Here is a 26,773-nt window from a genome sequence, read left to right as displayed (position 1 = left end):
TTATATCCCGTGCCTCGTAATCAAAATGTCTTCTTCTTCGGTGACTCTTGTATTCTTGAATGGGTGGGAAAATAGCTTCAGTGTGAAGTTCCTCTGCCAACTTCTGTGCACTCTACAGAACATTTTGAAATCCATTATCTGACCGGTCAGACTGTAGGTATGACTTTGCTTTATCCAGTTGTTCCATTGCTCCAGATATATCAAGGACAACACCTTGGAGTCTCTTGCTTACAAAATTTATTTCCAACAGTATGTCATGCCACAACACTAAGCCACACAGAAATTTGAAGTTATGTATGTTTCTGGTGATTCCATTTCCTCTGCCACTGTTCTCCCATGAACAGTTCCTGTCATAGCATTATCCTCCATAATGGCAACTATGGCATCATCTATCTTCCCAGTTTGGTGTTTGATAGGCTTTATCGCCTTCACTCGACTTTCCCATCATGTGGCACTCAGTGGTTTCAGTGTCAGAGAGGATGTTGCTTCAAAATTTGCCATCAATGAGTTGATGCAGAGAAAAATACATAGATGCTTTGAATTACATTAAGAAATTCAGCAGCCTCACTGGAAGCTGATGCTTCATTACTGAGCACCAAGTTCAATGAATGAGAACTGCATGGGACAAAAAAAGTTCCATGGTTTAACTCTCGGATCCATGTCTGCACTCCTCTGTTCTTTCCTCTCATGTTGGCACCATTATCATAGCCCTGACCTCTCATGTCAGCTATCGCAATTCCCATATCTTCCAGCTTTTTAAGAAGCACATTTGTCACACCAGCTCCTGTAGTATCATCAGTGTCAATAAATTCTAGAAAATGCTCTCTGATAGTCACCATTGCAGGGACATTTTCACTAGGTTCTGTTGTTGTTACAAAACGCACCAATAAAGTCATTTGTTCCTTATGGCTGATGTCAGGTGTGCAGTCCAGAATAACAGAGCAATATCTTGCTGACTTCAGATCTGCCACATCTTCTGTTTGACTTTTGTTGCCAGTAACTGTATGATCTCATTTTGAATTGTTTTTCCAAGGTAGTTGTGTGTGTACATTTCTTGGGTGGTGACTCTTCTTAGATGCTCCTCGAGTACAGCATCAAACCATCAGCTCCACAATTTTAAGGACTTTTCCATTGTTTGGCACATATAGCTGATCTGAAGTGCCACACAGTGCTAGGTTTTGGGTAGCAAGCATTCTCACAATGGCAATGAGCCTTTTCAGAACACTTTGCCAGTAAAGAGACTCTAATGCAATCTTCCCTTGATGCTGATCATCTTAGCCTCATCTCAAGCTCTTTCCACCTATGGAATGCTCTCTGGTGATTTGCTGCCTTCTCATGGCATGCCAGTTTTCTAGCCAGATTCTTCCAGTCCTTTGCTCCTGTAGAACCCAATGTGGCCGGAACATTAGACTGGAAGAGTTTGCAACATAAGCAAACATGAGTACATAAGCCATGGCCTCTCCACTTTGTCACCATTGGGGATTTCACACCAGTAATGTGTCGGATGGAAACTTCTATTTTCATTGTCTTTGGGGAACATTAAGTTTTTCACTTGCTGTGGCCCATGCTATACAAGGAAGTCCCTCAGGCTACTGTTCAAGTGGGTCCACAGTCCTGAATCATCTAGACTTAAGGAACTAAACTCAGCAGCAGCTGTTTCTTGCGCCTCCACCACACTCTTCTCTAATCTACGCTTTTCTTCAGGAATGTGCATGGTTACATCCATTTGAGATGGAGATATGGATGCTGCAGTAGCTGCCAGGTCACCTGCACTCTGACTAACTGGAAGATCAGGCATCTCCTCACCACTCACATCCCAGCTGGGGCTGGAAGGCTCCCTGTGAACATTTGTGTCTATGTATCTCAGGAGAGCTTCTTCCTGCTTAGAGAAAACAGCTTCCTTTGCTTTCTTTCTTTTTCTGAATGCTGCCCCAGAGGGGTGTTTTCTTCTTTCACTTGTGACTGCTGTTCTGTGCCAGCTATAGTGGCTCTCAACACTCAGCTGAAGGGGACAAATAAGTAGGCTGGTAGCAGGGCGTGAGTGAGGGAAGATACCAGCATCTTAAGGGCCTAACTGGCTCCTACTACTTCAGTTGACTGCCTGCTCTCCTCAAGTGGGTTCAGGAAAGCAGCAGGAAACAGGAAGCTCCCTGAGAAGCTGGTGTTAATCAGTCCAGGCTCCTGGGGGTGCTAGAGAGATACATAAGAGGCTCCTCCTCCTCTCTCTCCCTGCAGCTCCTGCTTTTCTCCTGCCTGCCTGTTAGCTCTCTTGTGCTCTCCTTCCTCCGTACTCCACCATCTCCGTGCATCTAGAGCAGAGAGAATACATATGCACCAGCAGCAGACACAATTTTCTACACTCTGGGTCCTAGTGGCGCCCCACCCCCCACCCTCAGTCTGGCACCTGAGGCGGCCGCCTCAGTTCGCCTCATGGTAAGGCCAGCCCCAGCTGGAATAGGTAAGCTGACTGGAGAGCTCTCTTCTGTCGGCTTAGAGTGGCTACATTAGAGAGCTCACAGCGGCGAAGTTGCATCGGTGCAGCTGTGCCACTGTAAACTCTCTAGTGTAGCTGTGCCCTAAATAAGTAACTATCTACAGGTATTCACAACTATTTACACAAAAAAAGGGAATCATACAGTGAGAGAGAAGCTTGGACAGTCCGTAAGGACTTGTTTACACTTGACAGTTAATTTTGATTAAGGCAGGGTCTGAACTTAAAGTCAGCTATTCCTGAATAGCTCCATGTAGAGAGAAGCCCTGAGTTCCAATTCATAGGCACAGGCAGTAAAAAGGAACTGAGGGGTGGATGGGGTACTCCATCCTTTATGACTTTAGTGGGAGGCACAAGGACACTATGGGTATGTCTACACTGCCAAGAAAAAAGCAGGGCTGGCCTGTGTCAGCCGACTCAGGCTCACGGGGCTCTGGATGCAGAGCTGTTTCACAGCTGTATAGACTACTGAGCTTGGGCTGGAGCCTGAGATCTGGGACCCTCCTACCTTGCGGGGTCCTAAAGTCCAGGCTTCAGCACAAGCCCAGAAGTCTATACAGCAATGAAACAGCTCTGCAGGCCAACCCCCATGAGCCCAAGTTGGCTGGCACGGGCCAGCCGTGGGTGTCTAGCTGCTGTGTAGTCATACCCTCAGGGCACGTGCATGGCTCCAACAGATACTGTAGGCCAAAAAAATCTGAATTCCACCAAGACTGGAACATACATAGACAAGCACTTGAAGAAGCAGCTTAGAGTTGGGAACACACTTATGTGACAGTTTTTTTGAAAAATGAACAATTATGCAACTGCATAATTTCATCATGCAAACACATGGGGTGCTGACTTATTTATTATATATAAACTGTTGTAACAATAAATACAATAGATAAAGATATCACATGCTCTACTTTACACACAATCTACAGTAACTGTATAATGGACACAATTCTAAAAAGATCAAAAAGTCCCATTGACATGTTTTTATAATAAAGTTAGACAGCAAAGGATTGCATAGTGGAGTTACCATGAGCCTTGAATAAGAGGCTCTGCATAGTTGCACTTCTCCAGAATCAGACTCAGACATTCATAGAATCATAAAATATCAGGGTTGGAAGGGACCTCAGGAGGTCATCAAGTCCAACCCCCTGCTCACAGCAGGACCAATCCCCAACTGAATCATCCCAGCCAGGGCTTTGTCAAGCCTGACCTTAAAAACTTCTAAGGAAGGAGATTCCACCACCTCCCTAGGTAACGCATTCCAGTGTTTCACCACCCTCCTAGTGAAAAAGTTTTTCCCTAATATCCAACCTAAACCTCCCCAACTGCAACTTGAGACCATTACTCCTTGTTCTATCATCTGCTACCACTGAGAACAGTCTAGAGCCATCTTCTTTGGAACCCCCTTTCAGGTAGTTGAAAGCAACTATCAAATCCCCCCTCATTCTTCTCTTCTGCAGACTAAACAATCCCAGTTCCCTCAGCCTCTCCTCATAAGTCACGTGTTCCAGTCCCCTAATCATTTTTGTTGCCCTCCACTGGACATTTTCCAATTTATCCACATCCTTCTTGTAGTGTGGGGCCCAAAACTGGACACAGTACTCCAGATGAGGCCTCACCAATGTCGAATAGAGGGGAACAATCACGTCCCTCGATCTGCTGGCAATGCCCCTACTTATACATCCCAAAATGCCATTGGCCTTCTTGGCAACAAGGGCACACTGTTGACTCATATCCAGCTTCTCGTCCATTGTAACCCCTAGGTCCTTTCCTGCAGAACTTCTGCCTAGCCATTCAGTCCCTAGTCTGTAGCGGTGCATGGGATTCTTCCGTCCTAAGTGCAGGACTCTGCACTTGTCCTAGGTGAACCTCATCAGATTTCTTTTGGCCCAATCCTCTCATTTGTCTAGGGCTCTCTGTATCCTATCCCTACCCTCCAGCGTATCTACCTCTCCTCCCAGTTTAGTGTGATCTGCAAACTTGCTGAGGGTGCAATCCACACCATCCACCAGATCATTTATGAAGATATTGAACAAAACCGGCCCCAGAACCGACCCTTGGGGTACTCCACTTGATACCGGCTGCCAACTAGACATGGAGCCATTGATCACAACCCGTTGAGCCCGACAATCTAGCCAGCTTTCTATCCACCTTATAGTCCATTCATCCAGCCCATACTTCTTTAACTTACTGGCAAGAATACTGGGGGAGACCGTGTCAAAAGCTTTGCTAAAGTCAAGGAACAACATGTCCACTGCTTTCCCCTCATCCACAGAGCCAGTTATCTCGACATAGAAGGCAATTAGATTAGTCAGGCATGAGTTGCCCTTGGTGAATCCATGCTGACTGTTCCTGATCACTTTCCTCTCCTCTAAGTGCTTCAGAATTGATTCCTTGAGGACCTGCTCCATGATTTTTCCAGGGACTGAGGTGAGGCTGACTGGCCCGTAGTTTCCAGGATCCTCCTCCTTCCCTTTTTTAAAGATAGGCACTACATTAGCCTTTTTCCAGTAGTCCGGGACCTCCCCCGATCGCCATGAGTTTTCAAAGATAATGGCCAATGGCTCTCCAATCACATCTGCCAACTCCTTTAGCGCTCTCGGATGCAGCGCATCCGGCCCCATGGACTTGTGCTCATCCAGCTTTTCTAAATAGTCCCGAACCACTTCTTTCTTCACAGAGGGCTGGTCACCTCCTCCCCATGCTGTGCTGCGCAGTGCAGCAGTCTGGGAGCTGACCTTGTTTGTGAAGACAGAGGCAAAAAAGGTATTGAGTACATTAGCTTTTTCCACATCCTCTGTCACTAGGTTGCCTCCTTCATTCAGTAAGGGGCCCACACTTTCCTTGACTTTCTTCTTATTGCTAACATTCACAATTCAGTTCCTGTTTCCTCTGCGCTCCAGGGGGCAGCGAGCTGCTCCTGTCACATCTGTGACACAGCTTACCTGCTCCTCCATGCCAGCTCACCTCTGTTGACGTAAGTGGGGTGGAATCCAGGGTCTATCCACTCCCAACCCACCTACTTGGGAGTGGGAGTAGCAGCTCTATAACGGTTGCTTCCTCCCCTCTGCACAGACTGGTGATGCAGGTAGCCCACAGAGAGGAATAAGGATATGCCTTATTCACACGTTGACCAGTGTGGGGATCTGAAGTCAGCATTAAGAAAATAAATTCTTGAACAAATATTCCAATTCTTAGATATGGATATGAGTATGTTTGGGAGACTTCATTTGTTTTGTCTGTTTTGCTCAACAGGAAGGACTTTTATGTATACAAATTAAGTTATTTACTTGATATTTATATTTGCATTTTTGTAAAATGTTTAGTCCCCTTTTCTCTAGCAAGCAAAGGTGACCGTTAATATTAAGTAATAATTCAAAAGCTTCAATGTATAAAAATATCTTTGGTGTGTTTTAATTTGATACAAAAGTATAAATGTCAAACTATTTACTTTCTCATTTCACAGTTTTATATTTACCATGTGAAAACTGCTTTAAAATAAGTGGTCTTTCACCACCACTTATACAGTAAACTAATTAGCTTTAAAATTCTCAATCCTAAATTGGAAAAAGATTGACAATGAAGTTTGTTAATTCAATTCTTAGCCAAAGTGAGTAAAAATTACTTTAAAATGGCTTCTTTTTACCACCATGACCATCACATAGACTTACAGACTTTAAAGTCCGAAGGGACCATCATCATCTAGTCTGACCTCCTGCGTACTGCAGTCCACAGACCCTCACCCACCCACTCCTGCAATAGACTCCTAATGTCTGGGTGAGTTACTGAAGTTCTCAAATCATGATTTAAAGACTTTAAGTTACAGAGAATCCATCATTTACACTACATCATTTAAACCTGCAAGCATGCTGTCATAAATATAAAAGGAAGGGTAAACACCTTTAAAATCCCTCCTGGCCAGAGGAAAAACCCTTTCACCTGTAAAGGGTTAAGAAGCTAGGATAACCTCGCTGGCACCTGACCAAAATGACCAATGAGGAGACAAGATACTTTCAAAGCTGGAGGGGGGAGGGAGAGAAACAAAGGGTCTCTCTGTCTGTGTGGTTTTTGCTGGGAACAGAAAAGGAACGGAGTCTTATAACTTAGTAAGTAATCTAGCTGGATATGCGTTAGATTCTGTTTTGTTTAAATGGTTGATAAAATAAGCTGTTCTGAATGGAATGTATATTCCTATTTTTGTGTCTTTTTGTAACTTAAGGTTTTGCCTAGAGGGATTCTCTCTGTTTTGAATCTCATTACCCTGTAAGGTATTTACCATCCTGATTTTACAGAGGTGATTCTTTTACTTTTTTTCTTCAATTAAAATTCTTCTTTTTAGAACCTGATTGCTTTTTCATTGTTCTTAAGATCCAAGGGTTTGGGTCTGTGTTCACCTATGCAAATTGGTGAGGATTTTTATCAAGCCTTCCCCAGGAAAGGGGGTGTAGGGTTTGGGGAGGATTTTGGGGGGAAAGACATTTCCAAGTGGGCTCTTTCCCTGTTATATATTTGTTAGACGCTTGGTGGTGGCAGCAATAAAGTCCAAGGGCAAAAGGTAAAATAGTTTGTACCTTGGGGAAGTTTAACCTAAGCTGGTAAAAATAAGCTTAGGGGGTTTTCATGCAGGTCCCCACATCTGTACCCTAGAGTTCAGAGTGGGGAAGGAACCTTGACACATGCCCCATGCTGTAAAGGAAGGCAAAACCCCCTAATGATCTCTGCCAATCTGATGTGGGGAAAAATTCCTTCCTGATCCCAAATATGGCAATCAATTAGACCCTGAGCATGTGAGCAAGACCCACCAGCCAGACACTTGGGAAAGAATTCTCTGTAGTAGCTCAGAGCCCTCCACATCTAGTGTCCCATCACCAGCCACTGGAGATATTTTCTGCTAGCAGTCATAGATCAGCTAGATGCCGTTGTAGGCAACCTCATCATACCATCCCCTCCATTCACTTATCAAGCTCAGTACCTTTTGTTGGCTCTCTCTGCTGTGGGGCCACGGATTGAGTGGGGTTGGAGAAAGACAAGCCAGTGCAATGTTAGAGGCAGTCCCACAAATCTAATTGTCCGATTCAGCTTGGTAAATCCTAGGCTGAAATAACATTTTTTTTTTTGGCACAGTCATTTGCACAACAGCCAATAGTATACCAACTAGGCATGCAGCCACCAGCTTCCATTTCTTCCTGTTGTGTCCCTCTGCCTTACGCAGGGGATGTATGGTACTCATGGAATGAATCACAGCTATGTAGCAAATGAGGTTTTTGCCTAAGATACCAAAATTCAATGACGTCCTATTAAAAATATAGGAAGAGAAACGGAGGAAAAATCTACATAGAGAATTCAAAGGGCATAAAATTATGTCAAAAATTTTACACTGATTTCACACCTACATTTAGAAAAAAACAAATTTATAGCTACTTTAGGATCATTTTAGAACACAAACCTAACTATGGAGTAACTACCAGGCTTCCATATGTAAGCGGGGGAATAGTCCTGCTATTGTGGGGAACTTTCCTGGCTTCTGCACTACCCCGGTGAAGTGGGCTAGCGAAAGGATCTGAGTTCTCGATCCCACTTCCTTTACCCAGTGGCCTCCCTGCCCTGGAGGACTCCCCTTCCACTCTCCTGTCTGGCAGAGTCCTCCTAACCCCAACAAGGCTGGGCTCAGGATTCCTGAGGGGCTTGACCCCCAACCCTGCTGTGGTCACCTAGGACAGGAGCTAGGCTGTCCTCACTCCGGGATACTCTCTCTGCACTGGGCACTTCTCTGACCCACTGATCATGACATACACTTTAAAGCAAATGTGAGTTATTTAATCAACAATTAATTTTAAAAAGAATACAGAAAAATGGGAAAGGTTAAAGGAAACACATCAACCCACTCTGTGGCAGGGAACATCACAAACAGTGTCTCTGGAATGTCAGGGCAGTTCACAGTCTGTTCCTTGTAAGTACCAGGCCTTTCTCAGGCTCTGGCTGTGCTGTAGGGATGCTGTGGGTAGGACACTCGCTCTGGTGGTGGCCACATTCTCTCAGGCTCTAGGTGGCAGGGCCCTTCTTCCCAGCATTACCCCCGCCCTGTCAGAGTTACCAATCCCCCTCCAAGTCTAGCCTGCAGAGCCTCCTGGCTGAGGCATCTCCTTGTGCTGGTCCCACCACCCAGCGTCCCCCCTCAAACTCCCCAGCTGCTCATGACACCCGGCTCCGGACTGCTCCAGCCCCAGCTCCACTCTGTCTTAGCTCCAGCTCCTCCACTCTGCCCCAGCACAACTGCTGCTCTGCCTCTAGCTCCCTGGGCTGCTTCTTTGGCCCCTCTGGCTCTGGTTGCTACAGCTGTCCTCCCAGGACAGGTCTGCTCTGCAGGCTGCTTCTGTGACTCTGCTCCTAGCACTGACCTGCTTCGTGGGCTGCTTTTCTGGCCCCTCTGGCTCTGGTTGCTGCAGCTCTGCTCCCAGGGCAAGTCTGCTCTCTCTGGGCTGTGCCTCTGGCTTTGGGGCTGCAGCTCTGCTCCCAGGACAGGGTCTGCTCTCTCTGGGCTGCTTTTCTGGCCCCTCTGGATCTGGCACAGCTCTGCTCTCCAGCTCAGCTTGGGCCCCTCCTTTCTCCTTAGCTCGGCCCCACTCTGTCTGACCCCGGCAATTCCAGCTCACATGGAGGACGGGACCTCTCTGGCCTCCTGACTCCCTGATTAGCCTGCCCGCCCTGTCATTCAGGGTGACCTGGAGCATTGGCTCTCCCCATTGTTCTGGGGGACTGTCAGTCTCAGGGTCCTGATTCCCCATCGACCCTTCCCCCTTTTAGTACTGGGAGCTAGCAACTAAACCCCCCCCACTGAATGTTAGTAAGGGGGCAACAGTCCCCTTACGCATAATATAGTAGAACCTCAGAGTTACGAACACCAGAGTTACGAACTGACTGGTCAACCACACACTTCACTTGGAACCGGAAGTATGCAATCAGGCAGCAAAGACCAAAAGAAACCAAATACTGTACGGTACAGTGTTCAATGTAAACTAATAAAAAAAATAAAGGTAAAGTTAAAAAAAAAAGATGTGACAAGGTAACAAAACTGTTTTTGTGCTTGTTTCATTTAAATTACGATGGCTAAAAGCAGCATTTTTCTTCTGCATAGTAAAGTTCCAAAGCTGTATTAACTTTTGGGGAAAAAAACCCATAATGTTTTGTTCAGAGTTACGAACCTCCATTCCAGAGGTGTTCATAACTCTGAGGTTTTACCATATAAGATATAGTGTATCATTACATCCAACACTGAAATGAAATGAAATATAGCAACTGATTAAAAGTATATAGAGAACTATACAACAGTTTATGGCACAAACTAGAGAACAGTATATCCTACTTAAACTACAGGGGGTACTGAAGTGGGCAGACTGTAGTTACCAAAACTGGTATCTGGACAAGACATCACAAATACTCCGACTCGTGAAAGAAGTGCCACAAGATCCCTAATGACAAAAGCACTCAGAAACCGTTTTATTTTTTTACCAAAAATCTACAATTTCTTTTCTTACAATATTGTTTTCTTACCTACTTGTTTGTGTCTTACTGCTTTTCTTTTATAAATGAGTGAAATCAAAGGAAAAAATTATTAATTCAGTATCTTAGAAAAAGACTATATAATACAATTACGCAAGTAAGGAGTTAATGGACATGCAAATATTTTTCTAAAAATAAGTTTAAGAAACAATTTGCCTTGATGCATTTCATTCAGAATGCTGCATTTTAATCAAAAGTTATTTTCTTTAAAAGAGTAACATAGAGTTATGGATCACATAGAGTTATGTAGATAATTCATATATATTATTTAAATAGATTATCATTTTTTAATCTTTTAGAAAGTAACCAACTTCACAAACTGGGCATGACTCAGAAGTGGGGAGGCTTTTTCTAGGTCAGCAAGAGAAAGACAACCTTGGGTCCCTTTAAGGATTGCCTCTCCCTGCCTTTTTTCATCCCCCCACTTGTGGGCAGTCAACTTCCTCATGCGTTGGGTTTGATGTGGGGGGCTCCTTGGCAGAACAAAAGTGTACAATTTAAGCCTATTGGCTCCCACACACCCAAAGGGAGGGCCTATAAGCCCATATCTCTGCCCAGAGTGCCATTCTGCAGTTGGGAAGAACACCCCCACCCCCAATGCCTCTTGGTAACTGGCATTAAGAGTAGGACTGGAGTTTGGGGCCTTGCTGTGGTCATCATGCTAGTAGCCTTTTTGGACTGGGAAAGAATTCTTCCTTCACTGCCAGATTTGGCCTGGGTGTTGTATGGTATTCTTCCTTCCACTCAGTAGCCCAGGCCCCCAGAGGCTAAGTTAGGTTGTAAAATTTGTGTTGTTGCAAAGTGGCAGGTGCCCAGAGCAGGTGCTTGTTTAATAGAGGGTCTGGTTCCCTGATAAACTAGAATTGAAGCGCAAACAGGAGGAAAGATCACACTCCCAGAGCAGGCACTAGTTTAACTTTGGAGTTTTAATGTAAGTAGTATCCGAACAACCAAACAGACACAACTTGCACAAGCCTCACTGAGTCTAAGTCTCTCTGCAGCACACACCAAACTCTCCTGCTGCTGCAACCACACTTGCTCCCCAGCACTGTCCCTTTTGTGCTCCTCAACAGATCTCCAATCCTTAAAGGGACAGAGCACTAATAACTATAACCTTGGGATTCCCTTCTGAGAGCTGCAAAGGCATTTCCTAAAAAGATGAGGAATTGGGTTGGTGCTTCTGTCTGACAGGGCAAGGAGATAATCCCTTTTCCTCAAACACTCACCCTTTGTACAGAGGGCAGAAGGCAATGGGGTCCCACCAATGGGACCAGGTTAAAGATGTGGAGAGGTGGGACTGAGGACAGCCCTCATCCAGGTGGAATGGATTACAAAACCAGGGTGACCTGCATGGGATAATTTATTGCCAGAGAGTTTCCCAGATGTGTTACTTAATAAAGTTGTGGCCTAGTTAAACTACACTCCTGGCAACGTGTCTTTCTTCCTACAGCATATGTCAACATGAACATTACCTGGCCTGAATTTTATGTACCACTAACCACACAGTTAAGGTTCTTTTTATAAGAGGAAAAGAATAGTGTGTGGGAGCAGGGTGGTTCTGACCACATTAGTTATGGAAGACAGAGCTGTGGAAGGAGGAGATATGCAAATGAAAGGACAATCCAAGCCAAAACTATCAAAAACCATTACTCAAAACACATCATCTTCATTAGATTACAAAGCACAACTTCTACAATGAAATGAACTGTCTACAGTGTATCATTCTAGGTTTTCTAACATAAAATCCCTTCCAGAAAACAGATGTTAATATTTTTAATTAATTTATACACTGAAATTTAGAAACCAGGATTCCAGTTCTTTCTGTGTTGAAAAGTATACATGAGAGGAGAAAGTTAAACTACATACACCAGAAAAAAAACCCTAATGCTTGCTTTGAAATCTAGTCACAGACAGATTAACATCTTGTGATACAATCCCCTGTAGTAGAAGCAGCTGACAAGATGAGTAATGGACTGCACCGATTATCTTCGTGGCAATCATTTTCCATCAGTTTCCTATCTCTTAACCAGCAACTCTGGAAGAAGGTCACTATTCTGTCAATTTCTTTTCTTTTCTTTGCCCAATAAGTAGGTTTTAAAAATGCAGGGAACACATAAACCTCTGTAAATTAAGAGGTCTAATTACATTACCATTGGCTGGTGTACAACTGGCTCACATGAACACTGCATGATTTGTCAAATTCCTTAAGTAATATAGTCTCCAAGAAGTAAATCATTGTTCTCCTTTTCATGCAATCTATTATTTTCTTCTTACAAAAAGAACCTTAACTGTATTTAATGGCATCTAAAATTCAGGGCTAGTAATATTCAGGTCAACATATTCATATATTTCTCATTATGGGACATATCTGAATCAAACTTTCAAAGCCTTATTCCTATCAACTGGAGAGCTAGTAATTGTCAAACAGAGAACTGTATATGCATTCATGAAACAAGTAATTCCTGCATAAGCAATATTATGGAAGGTTCACCAGGAACTGTGCTGTATACACTCTGCCAGAGTGAATGAGAAAAATACTACTGAAATAAACCTTTATGAGATCAGGGTTGGCCCCACAGTATTTATTACTTTTGTTTATAGACTCTATTCTGAAAAGAATGTGTTATTAATTCCATAAATGTTTTGGAGTATGCCAAACCAATTCTATATACTGAAAATATACTGCATTATTAATACAAAAACATTGACCATAACCTTCACCTACACAGTGGCTACTTTACACACCACCACTGGTGCCAAGAAACTCTAGTGCAGGCACAGCTGGCCAGGGGAGGGTCATCCCAGCACAGGAGGATCCTCCAGTGGTACAGGATCAATTTAGTGGCTCCTGTGTAACCCTGGTGGTCAGTGTAAAAGGCATAACCAACACTTCTCTGCATCCTGAAAATCCCTAGTGAGACACTGGAGCCACTGGCAAGCAACATAAATTAGAGGAGCCCTCCAACTGCTTTGGATTGGCCCAGTGCACAGCCAGTCAGGACTGACAAAGTACAAAGACGCCTCTGAATGACACTTAGGCTACAGCTACAATAGAGAGCTTACAGTGCCACAGCTGCACTGATGCCGCTGCGCTGCTGTGAGCTCTCTAACATAACCGCTCTAAACCAACGGGAGAGAGCTCTCCCGTCAGCTAAACTATTCCATCTCTCCCGCCAACTTAATGCTGTCCACACCGGCGCTTATGTCAGTGTAACTTATGTCGCTCAGGGGGATGGTTTATTCACGTCCTTGAGCAACATAAATTATGCCGACATAAGCTGTAGTGTAGACACAGCCTCAGACTACTAAATTACTTCTGAAAACGGGACACAGGCATTTTTGTAAATGTTATTCTTAGAGGTCTACATTCTATTTCACCATGTAAAGTCCAAGGAAAATTATCATAAATTAGATTCCAGTTTGACCCCATTCCCTACCACTGCATTTTTCTCTCTCTTACACAATTTATAAATTAGACTCAGTCTCACAAACCTTACTCGAATGAGAATTCCTTACTCATGTGAATACTTGTACTGGAGCCAGTGGGACTCTGCATGAGTAGGGGTTGCAAGATTGGGTCTTTTCTCAATAGCACAGTTTACATTAGCACATACGTTACATGGAAAAAGCTGAGGCATGGTGGAAACAACACTGGTTATGTTTAGGCCAAGAAACATAATATATAGTAAGGGACAAATTGTGATCTCAAATACTTTGGAGCAACTAGTATGGGACTTGCATCCACACATCTGATGGCAGAAGATGACCGTAAAAGGAGGTCTCTGTACCCTCAAGTATACCATAACTTTCTGGTACGGGTCCTGATTCAGCAAAGCACTACTGTCTCATTGTTCACTTGTACTCTCCCATCTGTCTGCATCAAACTGTTGGTTTTTGTCTCATACTTAAGAGTGCAATCTCTTCAGGGTGGGGACTGTCTTTTTGTTCTGTTTGTACAGCACCTAGCACAATAGGTTCCTGGTCTATGACTGGAATATAAATAAACAATCACACACCACAAACTTAACTTTAAGCATGTGCATAGTCCCATAGTTCAACAGTATTTGTCACACACTTTAAATTAAGCATGTGCTTACTTGCGTCACTAAATTAGGGTTATAATTAGCTATTAGCATAAAGGCTTTTTCCACCTCCTATACTTTGATTTCACATGTTGCCTTGAAAATTACTGCCTTGGTATTACCCTTGTGTCCAGATAATATTATTGTGCATCTTCTTCCACATTACCTCACTCTTCTCAGACAAACAAAGAATGCTACATCAGTGAAGAACAGTGCCTCCTGCCACTGTCCCTCAGACAGCGGTAATTCATCTTACTCCCCAGCATGGCTGAGCCTCATAGGAGCCACAATTTGGACATTTACTAGGATACTTAGGCTATGTCTACACTAGAGATCTTACTGCGGCACAGCTGTAGCAATGCAGCTGCACTGCTATAAGATCTCTCATGTAGCCACTCTATGCTGATGGAAGAGAGCTCTCCCATCAACATAATTAAACCACCCGCAACAAGCAGCAGTAGCTATGTTGGTGGGAGAAGCTCTCCCGCTGACATAGCATTGTGCACACTACCACTTCTGCTGGCGAAATTTATGTCACTCAGGGTTTTTGTTTTCTCCACACCTGTAGCAGTCTTCTCTTGGGGAACGTGGCCTAGTGGTCACAGCTGCAACTCCTGACTGCCAAGGGACTCCTCCCATTCTACTGGGCTCTGACCCAGGGCTAACAGGAGTTTGGCAACCAAGGCTGTTTAAGACTGTCCTCCCTGGGCCTCTTCCTCTTGGCCATCCACCCGCTGGGGTTAGCTTAGTCCAAGGCTTTCCCCTGGTGTGGAAACCGAAACCACAATAAGTACGTCTATGTTCCACAGGATACTTACCTCTCCGGTTGTCTCTGGGTTGGGTCCTCCCTTCCCTCAGGGAGGGCCCCTTTGAGCAGCTGTGTCAGAGTCTTAGGCTTCGCTCTGCTCTGCTGGAGCTGTGGGCTGCAAGTCTGCTCACCTCCAGCTCTGGCACCCAAATGAGCTAATTCCCTGCCTTTTAATTCCTCCAGCAGATGGAGCATTTGCTTCTGATGTGGCAGGGCAGGGCTGGCTGAGTCCAAAATAATCCCCTAACCCCTTGTTGCCCCGTGTGTGGTTTGTACACCCCATCACAACACCCTTGAGCGACATAAGGTTTGTCGACATAAGTAGTAGAGCAGACATGGTCTTAGAGCAAGCAGTACTGTCAATTACTGTCAATTATCTGAAGTCAATCTCTTTATTGTAAACCAAGATGATGGAGTCATTCCCTGGAGACTGTACCTTGAAGCTGTGGGAAGGCTTGTGTAGTCCAATGACCCTGAGAGCTAAGCCAGTGGGAATTTTACTCTTCATAGTGTCACCCAAGCTAGACATGTCTAAAATTAGTGACCAGATGAAAAGCAGTCCATATGTCCTCCAAGTTGGGGGTTGAGTGATAAGCCAACAACCTATCCTTGTAAAAATGTTGTGCTACAGAAATACAACAAGATAGCCATTCTGGCAAATAGCATGATAGAGAGGGATGGCAGGGCATTCTTCATGTCCTAAGGCAGTGGTTCTCAACCAGGGGTACATGTACAGGGTCTTCCAGGGGGTACAGCGACTCATCTAGATATTTGCCTAGTTTTACAACAGACTATATAAAAAGCACAAGCGAAGTCACTACAAACTCAAATTTCATACAATGATTTATTGATCTGTTCTGTATACTATAAACTTAAATGCAAGTACAATATTTATATTCCAATTGATTTATTTGATAATTATATGGTAAAAGTGAGAAAGTAAGCAATTTTGTAGTAATGGTGTGCTGTGACACTTATGTATTTTTATGTCTGATTTTGTAAATTTTTAAGTGAGGTGAAATTTGGGGGTACACAAGACAAATCAGACTCTTGAAAGGGGTACAGTAGTCTGGAAAGGTTAAGAACCACTGTCCTAAGTGACATGACAGCATGGGAAGGATTTAGATTCAGAAGATGGAGTATTAGTTTATATTGTAGTATGACAACAGAAACAATAAGAACATTTTAAAGAGACAATATCTGGGCATTATATAAAATTCTACTTTTGATAGTCTTTGTTATTACAATACAATGTATTGTAGATAGACCGAAATAAGTCTGTTCCTTTTATAGTTGGGAGTCATATTAGTATTGTAGTTGCTCAAATCAACTGCAGACTCCACATTTAGCTTAACGCTGCCTACTCAGAGGATTACAAGATTATTTTAGATGGTATGTACTGCAGGCTGGTAAAATCCAAGTGATAAAACTGCATTCCCACGTGCTCTTATGAAACTGGCTTGATTACACAGCTCAAAAAGTATAACCCATTTTCCAGTAGACAGCTTTTGAAGCGTCAATAAATTGCAGAACACCAGTGTCATAGAAGCAAAGATGTTTGAAGTTCTGCAGCCCCCACAACCATACAATAATATTAAGGTTGCAGTATGACAAACTGGTTTAAAGTTAGCTTTGAACACAAAATCAGAACAGCTTACCTAATTTAAAAAAAAACAACCCATACATAAACTACTAATTAACTTTGATAATTACTGAAATGCAATCTCTAGACCTCTGTTCTTAATATATCAAGTTAGTATTTTATATCAAATCCAGATTAAAGAAATTAGAATGAAAGACTACCACTATATTCAGTATTAGATAAAAATGCAAGAGCGTACCGAAAACATAAGATTTATTTTTTACGAGTTTGTCTTCATTATATCCTGAATAGCAGAGCCACTCATGACGCAAGTTCAGAACTTAATGAGTACAATAACCTCCCATCTGTGAATTATCAGATTTGTGTGTGTTTAACATTGCTATTCTAACATTAAAATACCATACCTACTCTGATATGCTACTTCCAAGCAAATTCTCACTTCACAACCATCCCCCCACAACTTATTTTTCCTGTGAAAACTTTGATATTTTGACTAGGATATGAAAAACATCTTTATTGTCAAGTCTCTTTGAAATGTAAAACAATACAGAGAATATATGCTATTTTCTGCAGGCTTGTGGAATAAGGCTTTGCATACTAATGCACACGACGTTCTCCATCTGTAGCCAAAAGCCTGCCATATAGAAAGACAGATTTGAGAACATCACTCGGAAAACTGAAGATATTTAAAGGACAACCTAAGTATTTTTTCCACCAATAAAGCAAGAGTGCAGGTGATTTAATAATTCTGTACAGCAAGACCTCATGGGACTGAACTAAGGAAAATCCATTTGCACTATTTCTATAGCAACATAATTGCCAAATGTTAGACTATGAACAAAAGCGATCGTTTTCAGTAGTACAATTCATCAGTACAGAAACAGAGTACTGCAAAATGAGCTCTGAATCAACCCTTGATATCTTCTAGAGGTAGTCGGGATTAAACTAGAAAAAAAAGATTAGTGCATTTAAATTTCTGATTATATATTGCAGGTAAATATATTCAATAAACACCGCCATGATTTTTTTTTTAAAAAAAATCTTTCTGTTACTGCAGGGCATGGAATTTCATTACACTGAGTTTGATCACTTTAAGCCGAAGGTATAATAGTTTCTAGATTTCCAGCAGCAGTGCAAAATTTAAAAAAGGGTGTTTTTATGCAACTGAGAAATTAATTAAAACTGTTTTTAAAATATAACTTCCTGAACTAGAAAATAAAGGTTAAGAGCATATAGTTTTGAAACTCACCATTAGAACACTTTGGTGATTCCTAAGAAAATCTGTTTCCAAGTAGTAAAAATATTAAGTTCTTATATAATTTCCTGTGTCTTTTAAGTGCTTCAAAAATATCAATCCTCTCATACCCATGAAAGATAAGTATAAACTGAAACAAAGTAAATCTAGTACTTCAGAAAGTCAGTGGCCACCCAAGAGACTAACATTTTCTTGTACCCAGAAAACAAGTCCAGCATAGGCAGCAGTGTAAGGTTTCCTACACGCTTCTAATATGCTTTTCACCTTGACCTTGAGAAAACAATGGTTACTTACCTTTCATAACTGTTGTTCCTCGAGATGTGATGCTCATGTCCATTCCATTCTAGGTGTGTGCATGCCCACGTGCCCAGCTGTCAGAGATTTTTGCTTTAGCGGTATTTTGCTTTAGCTGTCAGAGATTTTTGCTTTAGCAGAAAAAGTGGTATTTGCTTTAGCGCCCTCTGGATTGCTGCACTCATGTGTCGTATATTAGGTGCCACCAGCCCTACACCCACTCAGTTCCTTCTTGCCAGCAACTCTGACAGAGGGGTAGGAGAGCAGGTAATGCAATGGACGTGAGCAACATATCTCGAAGAACAACAGTTACAAAAGGTAGGTAACCATTTTTTTTCTTCGAGTGCTTGCTCATATTGATTCCATTCTAGGTCACTCACAAGCAGTATCCATGGAGGCAGGCTCAGAGTTCACAGCCGTGCAGCCTGCAACACCACTCTACTGAAGCCAGCATTGTCTCGAATTTACTGGGTAAGGGCATAATGAGATGTGAATGTGTGAATGGATGACCAGGTAATGGTCCTGCAGATATCTTGAATTGGCAGTTGGGCTAGGAAGGCCGCCGCCATGGCTTGCGCCTTAATCGAGTGGGCGGTTCCAATCGCCAATGGAGGTACTTTTGCATGCTCATAACAAAACCGGATGCAGGTGGTAATCCATGATGAAATTCTCTGGGCGGACACCAAAAGATCTTTCACCCTGTCTGCACCACAACAAATAACTGTGTCAACTTCTGGAATGGCTTAGTCCTCTCAGTGTAAAAGGCCAGTGCTCTCCTGATGTTCAGAGAGTGTAATCTACGCTACTCCTCTGACTCATAAGGCTTCAGGAAGAAGATGGACAAGAATATGTCCTGGCTCGTATGAAACTGTGAAACAACTTTGGGCAGGAAAGCTGGGTGCAGCCTCAGCTGGACCTTGTCTTTGAAAAACGCTGTATATGGCGAATCCTAGGTTAGTGCCCTAATCTCAGAGACCCTGTGGGCAGACGTTATCACCACGAAGAATGAGACCTTCCAGGAGAGTAGAAGAAGAGAACAGGAAGCCAAGGGCTCAAAGCGGGGACCCATGAGCTGTGCCAGCATGAGATTCAGGTCTCCAGGAGGGACTGGATCCTAGTTATGGGGATAGAGTCATTCCAGACCTTTCAAAAACCAGACCGTCATGTCATGCGCAAAGACCAACCTGCCCTGGAATGGAGGGTGAAAGGCTGAAACAGCAGCCAAGCAGACCTTAACTGATGAAAAAGAAAAGCCCTGGAGCTTGCGATGCAGAAGGTAGTCCAGGATCAACTGCAGCAAGGCCTGCTCAGGCCAAATACCCTGGTCCAAGGCCCAGCACATGAATTGTTTCCACTTGGCCAGGTAGGTCACCCTGGTGGAGGGCTTCCTGCTGCCCAACAGGACCCGCTGGACACGGGCTGGGCACTCCTGCTCTTGCGCATTCAGCCACACAGCAGCCAAGCCGTCAGGTGCAGCGCTCACTGCCAAGTTTGGGTGCAGAAGACCGCCGTGGTCTGAGACAGCAGAACTGGCCAGAGCGTCAGCTGCAGCAAGGTCACCACCGAGAGGTCCAAAAGCGTGCCGAACTAGTGTTGGCAAGGCCAAGCCAGGGCTATCAGGATTACCTTTGCCTTGTCTTGTTTGATCTTCACTAGGACCCTGTGGATTAATGGCACCAGCGGGAAGGGGTACATAAGAGCCCCTGACCATAGGAGTAAAAAAGGCATCTGACAGGGAGCCTCTGTTGATCCCCCAAATCAAGCAGAACACGTGGCATTTCCTGGCCTGACAAGACGTGAACAAGTCCACTTGGGGAGTTCCCCACTTTTGGAAGATCACACTAACCACATCCAGATGTGACCATTCGTGGTGAGATGAGAAGGACCTGCTGAGATGATTTTCTAACATATTCCTGGTCTGGGGAGGTGTGCAAACATCAGATAAATGGCATGCCGCACACAAGTCCCAGCGCCAGAGAGCTTCTTGGCAAAGGGCTGATGATCTGGCTCCACCTTGCTTGTTGCTGTAAAACATTGCGATGGTGTACCGCCTTGCCTTCCAGGAGGGACCGGAAAGCCTGGCAGGCCAAGAGAACCGCTCTGAGCTCCCTGACATTTATGTGGAGGGAGCTATCATTCTGCAACCAGCAGCCTTGCGTGCTGAGCCTGCCCAGGTGGGATCCCCAGCCCAGGTCCAAGGCATCGGAAACCAGGGTCAGTGATGGGGCTGGGGCTGCGAAGGGAACTCCCTCCAGCACTGATCTGGGGCCACCCACCTTTCCAGGGACGACCAGATGTGGTCTGGCACCCTGACTACCAGGTCTAGATTGTGCCTGTTGGGGGTGTGGGCTGATGCCAGCCACACTTGCAGCGGCCAGAGATGGAGCCAGGGATGACAGATCACGTAAATACATGCTGCCATGTGACCTAACAACCTCAGGCAGGTGCGGGCTGTGTGAGTGGGTGGTCCCTTATATGCGAGATCAAGCCCAACATGGCTTGGAAACGGGCCTCTGGAAGGAAAGTTCTGGCCCACGTGGAGTCGAAGACCGCCCCTATGAACTCTATCTGTTCCATGGTATGAGGGTCAATTTCTTTTCGTTTATTAACAGGCCCAGGTTGTGACAGAACACACCAGACTAAGACTCCTCTGCCCTTGATGAGCCAGTTGTCGAGATACGGATAGACCTGGAGACTCACACAAGTGGCTACTGGCGCTTTGTGAACATCCACGGGGCCAGTGAGAATTGGAAATGACACTGGCCCACCAAAAAACTGAGGAACCCTCTGTGTCCTTGAAAGATGGAAATATGAAAATAAGCGTCTTTCAAGTCAAGAGCAGCGTACCAGTCTACCAGATCCAGGGCGGGAATGAAGGAAGCCAGGGAGACCATGCGGAACGTCAACTTCTTGAGATATTTGTTGAGGCGCCACAATTGCAGAATGGGTCTTAGGCTCCCTTTTGCTTTTGGGATTAGGAAATAAAGGGAGTAGAATCCTTTCCCCTTCATTTCCCAAGGGACCTCCTCCACTGCCCCTGGCTTCAGAAGGCTGTCGACCTCCTGAACGAGAAGTTGCTTGTGAGAAGGGTCCCTGAAGAGGGACGGGGAAGGGGGGCGGAAGGGAGGAACGACCGAGAATTGCAGAGTGTAGCCCAGAGATAATGCTGATAATGCGTAGGCCTGTTACAGGCAGATGAGGGCTTAAAACCTGGGGACTGGGGCATGTCCCGTTCCAGGGTAAATCCCCTGCTAGGACGCTAACCTTACTAACTACTAACACTTAACACCTACTTACTCACTAACTACTGTAAACAAGTATATACAAAGAACAATAGTGAAGAGTTGAGAGAAAAAATGCTATCCACTTGCAAAGCAAGGGGAAGTGGGAATCGAAGCATCACAGGCGGTAAGAAGGAACTGAGAGGGCATAGGGCCAGGGACACCTAATATACCGATGCATGAGAGTGGCACTCCACAGGGCACCACTGTTGACCCTCTGGATACTGCTAAGGCAAAAATCTCCAACAACTGTTCACCTGGGCATGCACACACCTAGAAAGGAATCGACCTGAGCAAGCACTCAAAGAAGAACCACATCTCAGGGTGAGGGGTAGTTCTATCTGCAAGTATACCCAGTCCTTACTTCTCTAGTGAGACTGGCAATAACAATAATTAATGCAAACAATGATGGTGGTTTTATTAAGTGTATTCTTCTTCATTAGGAACCAGACTGAAACTACCAACTCATTTCACGTTAGCTTCCACTCATCATCAAACCTAGCAAGCCACAGGTGAAGAGTACCACGTGCCACTATCAGTCTCCTGAGTCAGCCAAGCCTAACCCACCCCCTCACAAATTTACCTTCAGTGCGTCTTCATGCAGATATAAGAGTTTACTCAATTCCAGGATTAGGGCTTAGAATGCAAACACATTGTACCTTAAGGCAGGGACTGTAGCTCCAATCCTGCAAACATTTATGTATATGCTTACATTTGAGCACATGAGTATCCTCAATTAAGTCAATGGGCGTCCCTGTGTTTAAAATTGAGTGAGTATTAAGTGTTTGTAAGATCAGGACTGGTGTCTTTACTCTTGTCTTGTACTGGGCCAGACACCATATCTGTATTTAACCGATTAGTAATAAATAATAATAATATTTAAGTAGTTTCTGTGCCCACTTGTGCTTTTATAAAATTTTTGGAAAAAAAAATCATACCTATAGTAATTAAGGAAAAACTAAATAAAATGATATTTTCTCCAAATTCACAGAAGGCAGTAATTCTACTGGCTTTTCAGTTTTTCCACTTGGGACCATTTGCAATTCTGTCAATAAATGAATGTGAAAACATTCACATCTGAAATGAAACAAGCTACATTTTTTTTGACAGTTTTGAAAAAAAAATGTTTTTCAACAGTATTTTTGTGAAATGCAGATTTATTGTTGGTTTTTTAAAATGCATTTTTAACACCCACACACACACACCCACGCATACCCCCCACACGCACGCACGCACAGAGTCCTAGGCACTTTTGTGTAATTGAAATTTCGCAATTCCAAAATTGACAATTTAATAAAATATACTACTTATACCACTCCAAAAATACCCACCAGGAGGTATGAGAAAAAAAGCCCTCCATAACATGCCAAAGAATAGCTCTTATGTGGCACTTTTAATCAGTTTATCTTGAAGTGATTAATGAAGGTGATCAGTATCATTATCCCCACTTTACAGATGGGGAAACTACGTCACAAAGATGGGAAGTGATCTGCCAGAGGTCACTCAGCATGCCAGTGAGAGCTAGGAACAGAACCCAATAGAATCCTGAATCACAGTCCAGTGCTCCAATAAATTAAATTAAAAATAAAATGAAATAATAATAGTAATAGTAATAATAATAATAACAATAAACCCATTCATCCCTCAGCCCACCCTCTTCCCGAAAAGTCTGGAGGAATGATGGCCTTTGCAGTCTAATTGGATTGTTAACAAATCTGGGCACTAGCAGACCAAAGGGAGGAAAGAAGAGCTGCTCATGGAGTGTCCTGTCATTGGCTCCCTCCTGTCTGAATGGAGGGAGCCACATCTCACGTGTCTCCACCGATCACAATTGCCAAAAACACAAAATGTTTTGTCATGCTGTGAAAACTGCTTTTCACTTTGTAATGCCACTAACTGAAATGTGTGTAGGAGTGGAGGATCTACCGTATGTGAAGATCAGAGTTCAGTTTCAACTCCGTATCACAAGGGGCTCAACCAGATTCTTACCTATATGATTAGGTAATGGGCTCTCATAAAAAGATAGGCTAGATACTGAAATTAATGCTAACTTAGCTATTGGCCTTCATTGCAGCAGGATTAGTCACTAACGATTGAAAGGGAAAAGAAATAGGGTAGAACAGTTGAAGGCACCTACCAGTTCTTTAAAGGTGAATCAAATCTATTTTTTAAATAAATACAAAATCACTGTAAAGAACCAGAATCATTAAGAGAACAAGAACAACAAATTAAATTATTTCAAAATGTATTTGTAATTTTAATGTTTCAACTCATCAGTTTTAAAATAAAAATTACGAATACATTTCAAAACAATAACATGTAAAATAAGTTTTTCAATCTGTTACCTGAAAAGCCTGAGATTAACCCATCAAGATTCTGAATTTCTCTTGATACAGTTCATCAACTCACATCTAAATCACTGAAAGAATATCCTGGCAGGTAAACAAACTCAGTTCACCTTTAGTTTCAATATTATTATTTGTCATTTTTAAGTCTACATATGTAGATGGAGGAGGCTAATGAACCAAAAAGCAACCAGTTTCCTTATTATTAAAGGGCATGTGTTTATCAAGGCCGGGGTCACTTCTCTCATGTTTCTTCGGCTGGCGCCTATACTGCCATGGTTAGAACAAGAAAACAGGTGGACAGGCAAAGTGGAAGTGCAGCTGCCGCAGAAGATGACTGCAATAATGATGTTGGCATCACTAATTCTAATTAGTACACAGAATGCAGAGTGGAGGGTCATCTTCATATCATCTGGAGTGGGCATGCTGCCTTAGAAAATGGGCATAATGCTATTAAATTTAGCTTGTTTAATTGTTTAGCTCTGTTTACTAATGAAACTGAACACAAAGAACATTCAACCTTCTCTCCCCTCTCTACAACCTTTTTCTGAGGACTTGAAGATGGTAATGCCAGCTGTGAATTTGTGGTGGCTTGGATTAGTATGAGATATACAGTTTTCATGACTCAGTGCTGCGATTATTTCTTACTGGCAACACACATCGTAGTTCTTGCTCCCCCAGACAGCTGTCTGTACAGCTCAAACTGAGTGGATTTACATGGCTTCCCAAATTTTAGCTGTGACTAGTACTTGACTGCTTTTAGCTAAACACCATCAACACTGATTTGTGTGGCTTTGTTGCCTACACTCACCACATGATGCTGCACAGTACTTCTTCCCGTAGACCTCACACTGGGTGTTACCAAGATAATGGCCAAGAAAAGCACTGTACTGTACAGTATCGACCTGAGAAAGGAAGAAGTAAAGCAGCACTATACTATGCAGGGAGAATTCTTGCAAGATGAAGAGTTGTAAGACGACCTGATACTGTATTAGCTAGAAGAAAAGGAGGACTTGTGGCAGTTTAGAGACTAACAAATTTATTTGAGCATAAGCTTTCGTGAGCTACAGCTCACTTCATCGGATGCATTAGCTAGCTCATTCCCAGAATAAGAACTGTCCAGCTTTGTTTTATACTCCTCTATACTGATCTCATAATTTACAGAAGAGGTCACTAATTGAGACGGAGATAATCATGGAGAAACAAATATATATTATTTATAAAATTCATTCTGGCACCACCGGCTCAGTCCCACGTTATGAAATTAATGGGAAGGGAGGGTGTTCAGTACCTCAGAACAGAGGCTCAGCACTTTATGGATTAGAACACAGTATTTCATTCAGTCTTTCCCTAATTTAACCCTACAAAATTCCTTCCATTCACTTGGGTATTCTTTAGTTAAACACTGTGATAAAGACTTCCCAGCCTCTCTCTCTCTCTCCCTGCCCTGCCCCCTTCCCTAAACCTCCTCTGACAATTGGGAAAGCCCCCTCCTTATCCAACAGCCACTCCTCAAAAGTAATGAGGGATACTGGGGAGAGGGATGGATCCAGGAGAGGGAGCTGCTGCGTATGGAAGATGGAAAGCTCATTTACATGAGTTCTCCTCACATTCAAACTGCTCCACAACTTCCCAGTGTGCAGGATTGCTCCCGCTGTTTGAAGGGTCATTTTCCTCTTTTAAGAGGTTGGCCTATTGCTGAGACAGTTTGTGAAGCCCAAGGGGCTTTGGATAATTTTTGCAAGAGCAAGCTTATGGTATGCAGAGACATTTACCTAAAGCTTATCCACTTCTTTGGATTTAAAAAAAAGAAAAAGAGAGAACTCTAGTCATTTCCTCTCAAGGAGAGATTTCAAAGTGTCTGGCCATGGGGCAATGCTATACTCCATGTATTTCAGCGTGGGCTTAACTAATAGACAAGTAAGTTCACCGTGTTCAACCTTTAGTATTTGATTTTACTGTTGGGAAAAATTTACATATGAATAGTTTCCAAGACCATTTCAAAAATTAAATCTGTGTGAATTAATAATCTAACCATATGCATAGAAAAGGAGATGTCTGCATAAAAACAGACCATAAAACTTCTTTTGTTTTCGTTGTTTCCCATTTACTAAGTCAGACAAATGGCTTCAATATTGCTGTTCCTAGCCCTGAAGGAGACCATTAATCAAATTATTCCAAATAAGAATAGAAAACAATACAAATGAATGGACAAGAATAGGTATTCATATCTGGGCCTTCGAAGGGAAAAAAAAACCAGCCATGATTATTTTTTCAGAGAAGAAATTGCCAAAAAGTAGAGAAACAGATGGCTGAGAACACTAGATACCACATGAAGACATATTTTCCTACAAAAACTAATGCACAACATTAATTACCCAAACGACACCGTATATTATGGGATGACAATAATGATCACGAATAAAAACTGACAATGGTGTCTTATTGGTTCTTTTAAAGAAAACAAACGCAATTATTACAAGAAGATGTGTATGCCCTACAAATATACCCCACAGATCATAAACAGTCCACAAATACACTTTGCTATGCTACTCTGACTTTCAGCACTGTCTCATTACTGAAATTACGAAATTACTACAGAACTCTAAAACTGTAACTGAAAGGCTCCTCTCATCACATTTTTCTTAACAGAACCACTCACTATTTTTGTAAGAACTTATTCAGCTAAATAAAACTTTACCTTAACTATTTCCTCAATGAAACAGACATGTGAAACAGGGTCTCTCTTCTTTGTCAGTACTTTTTGCAAGTGCTGCACCTGTAAGAGAATTTGTTTCAAGGATAATTTAGGTTTTCTAATGTGGTATATGCAAAAATTGCACTAATGTAGAAGAGGAAATATAGGAACTGAATACCTGTGCACAGGCTGCACAGATCTGATCCATGAGTTTCTCCATGTTTGTCCAGAGGGCTGCTCGGAAGGCTGCAGTGTTTCCTGGCGTTGGCATAACAGCTCGGCCAGGGCCACCTAAACATATTTTGAAGGCAACGTATCAACCCATTTCAGGATTTAAAAATCAAGACCAACATTGTCAG

At 43.2% G+C, this 26,773-nt stretch overlaps 1 protein-coding gene across 2 annotated transcripts in view; it reads right to left on the bottom strand.

Annotated features, from left to right (window-relative positions):
• The window catches only part of COG5 (component of oligomeric golgi complex 5), a 310,045-nt gene that overhangs the window by 65,302 nt on the left and 217,970 nt on the right, over nt 1-26,773 (bottom strand). For both annotated transcript variants that reach the window (XM_048836332.2, XM_048836333.2), the window contains exons 9-10: nt 26,593-26,705; nt 26,418-26,495 (exon numbers count right to left, since the gene is read on the bottom strand). In XM_048836332.2, the coding sequence (XP_048692289.2) occupies nt 26,418-26,495; nt 26,593-26,705 (191 nt within the window). The remainder of the gene's footprint in view (nt 1-26,417; nt 26,496-26,592; nt 26,706-26,773) is intronic.

This window comes from Caretta caretta, chromosome 1, assembly GCF_965140235.1.
Source record: "Caretta caretta isolate rCarCar2 chromosome 1, rCarCar1.hap1, whole genome shotgun sequence".
In the NCBI taxonomy this organism is placed as follows: Eukaryota; Metazoa; Chordata; order Testudines; family Cheloniidae; genus Caretta; species Caretta caretta.
This window is presented reverse-complemented; position numbering and strand designations above follow the sequence as displayed.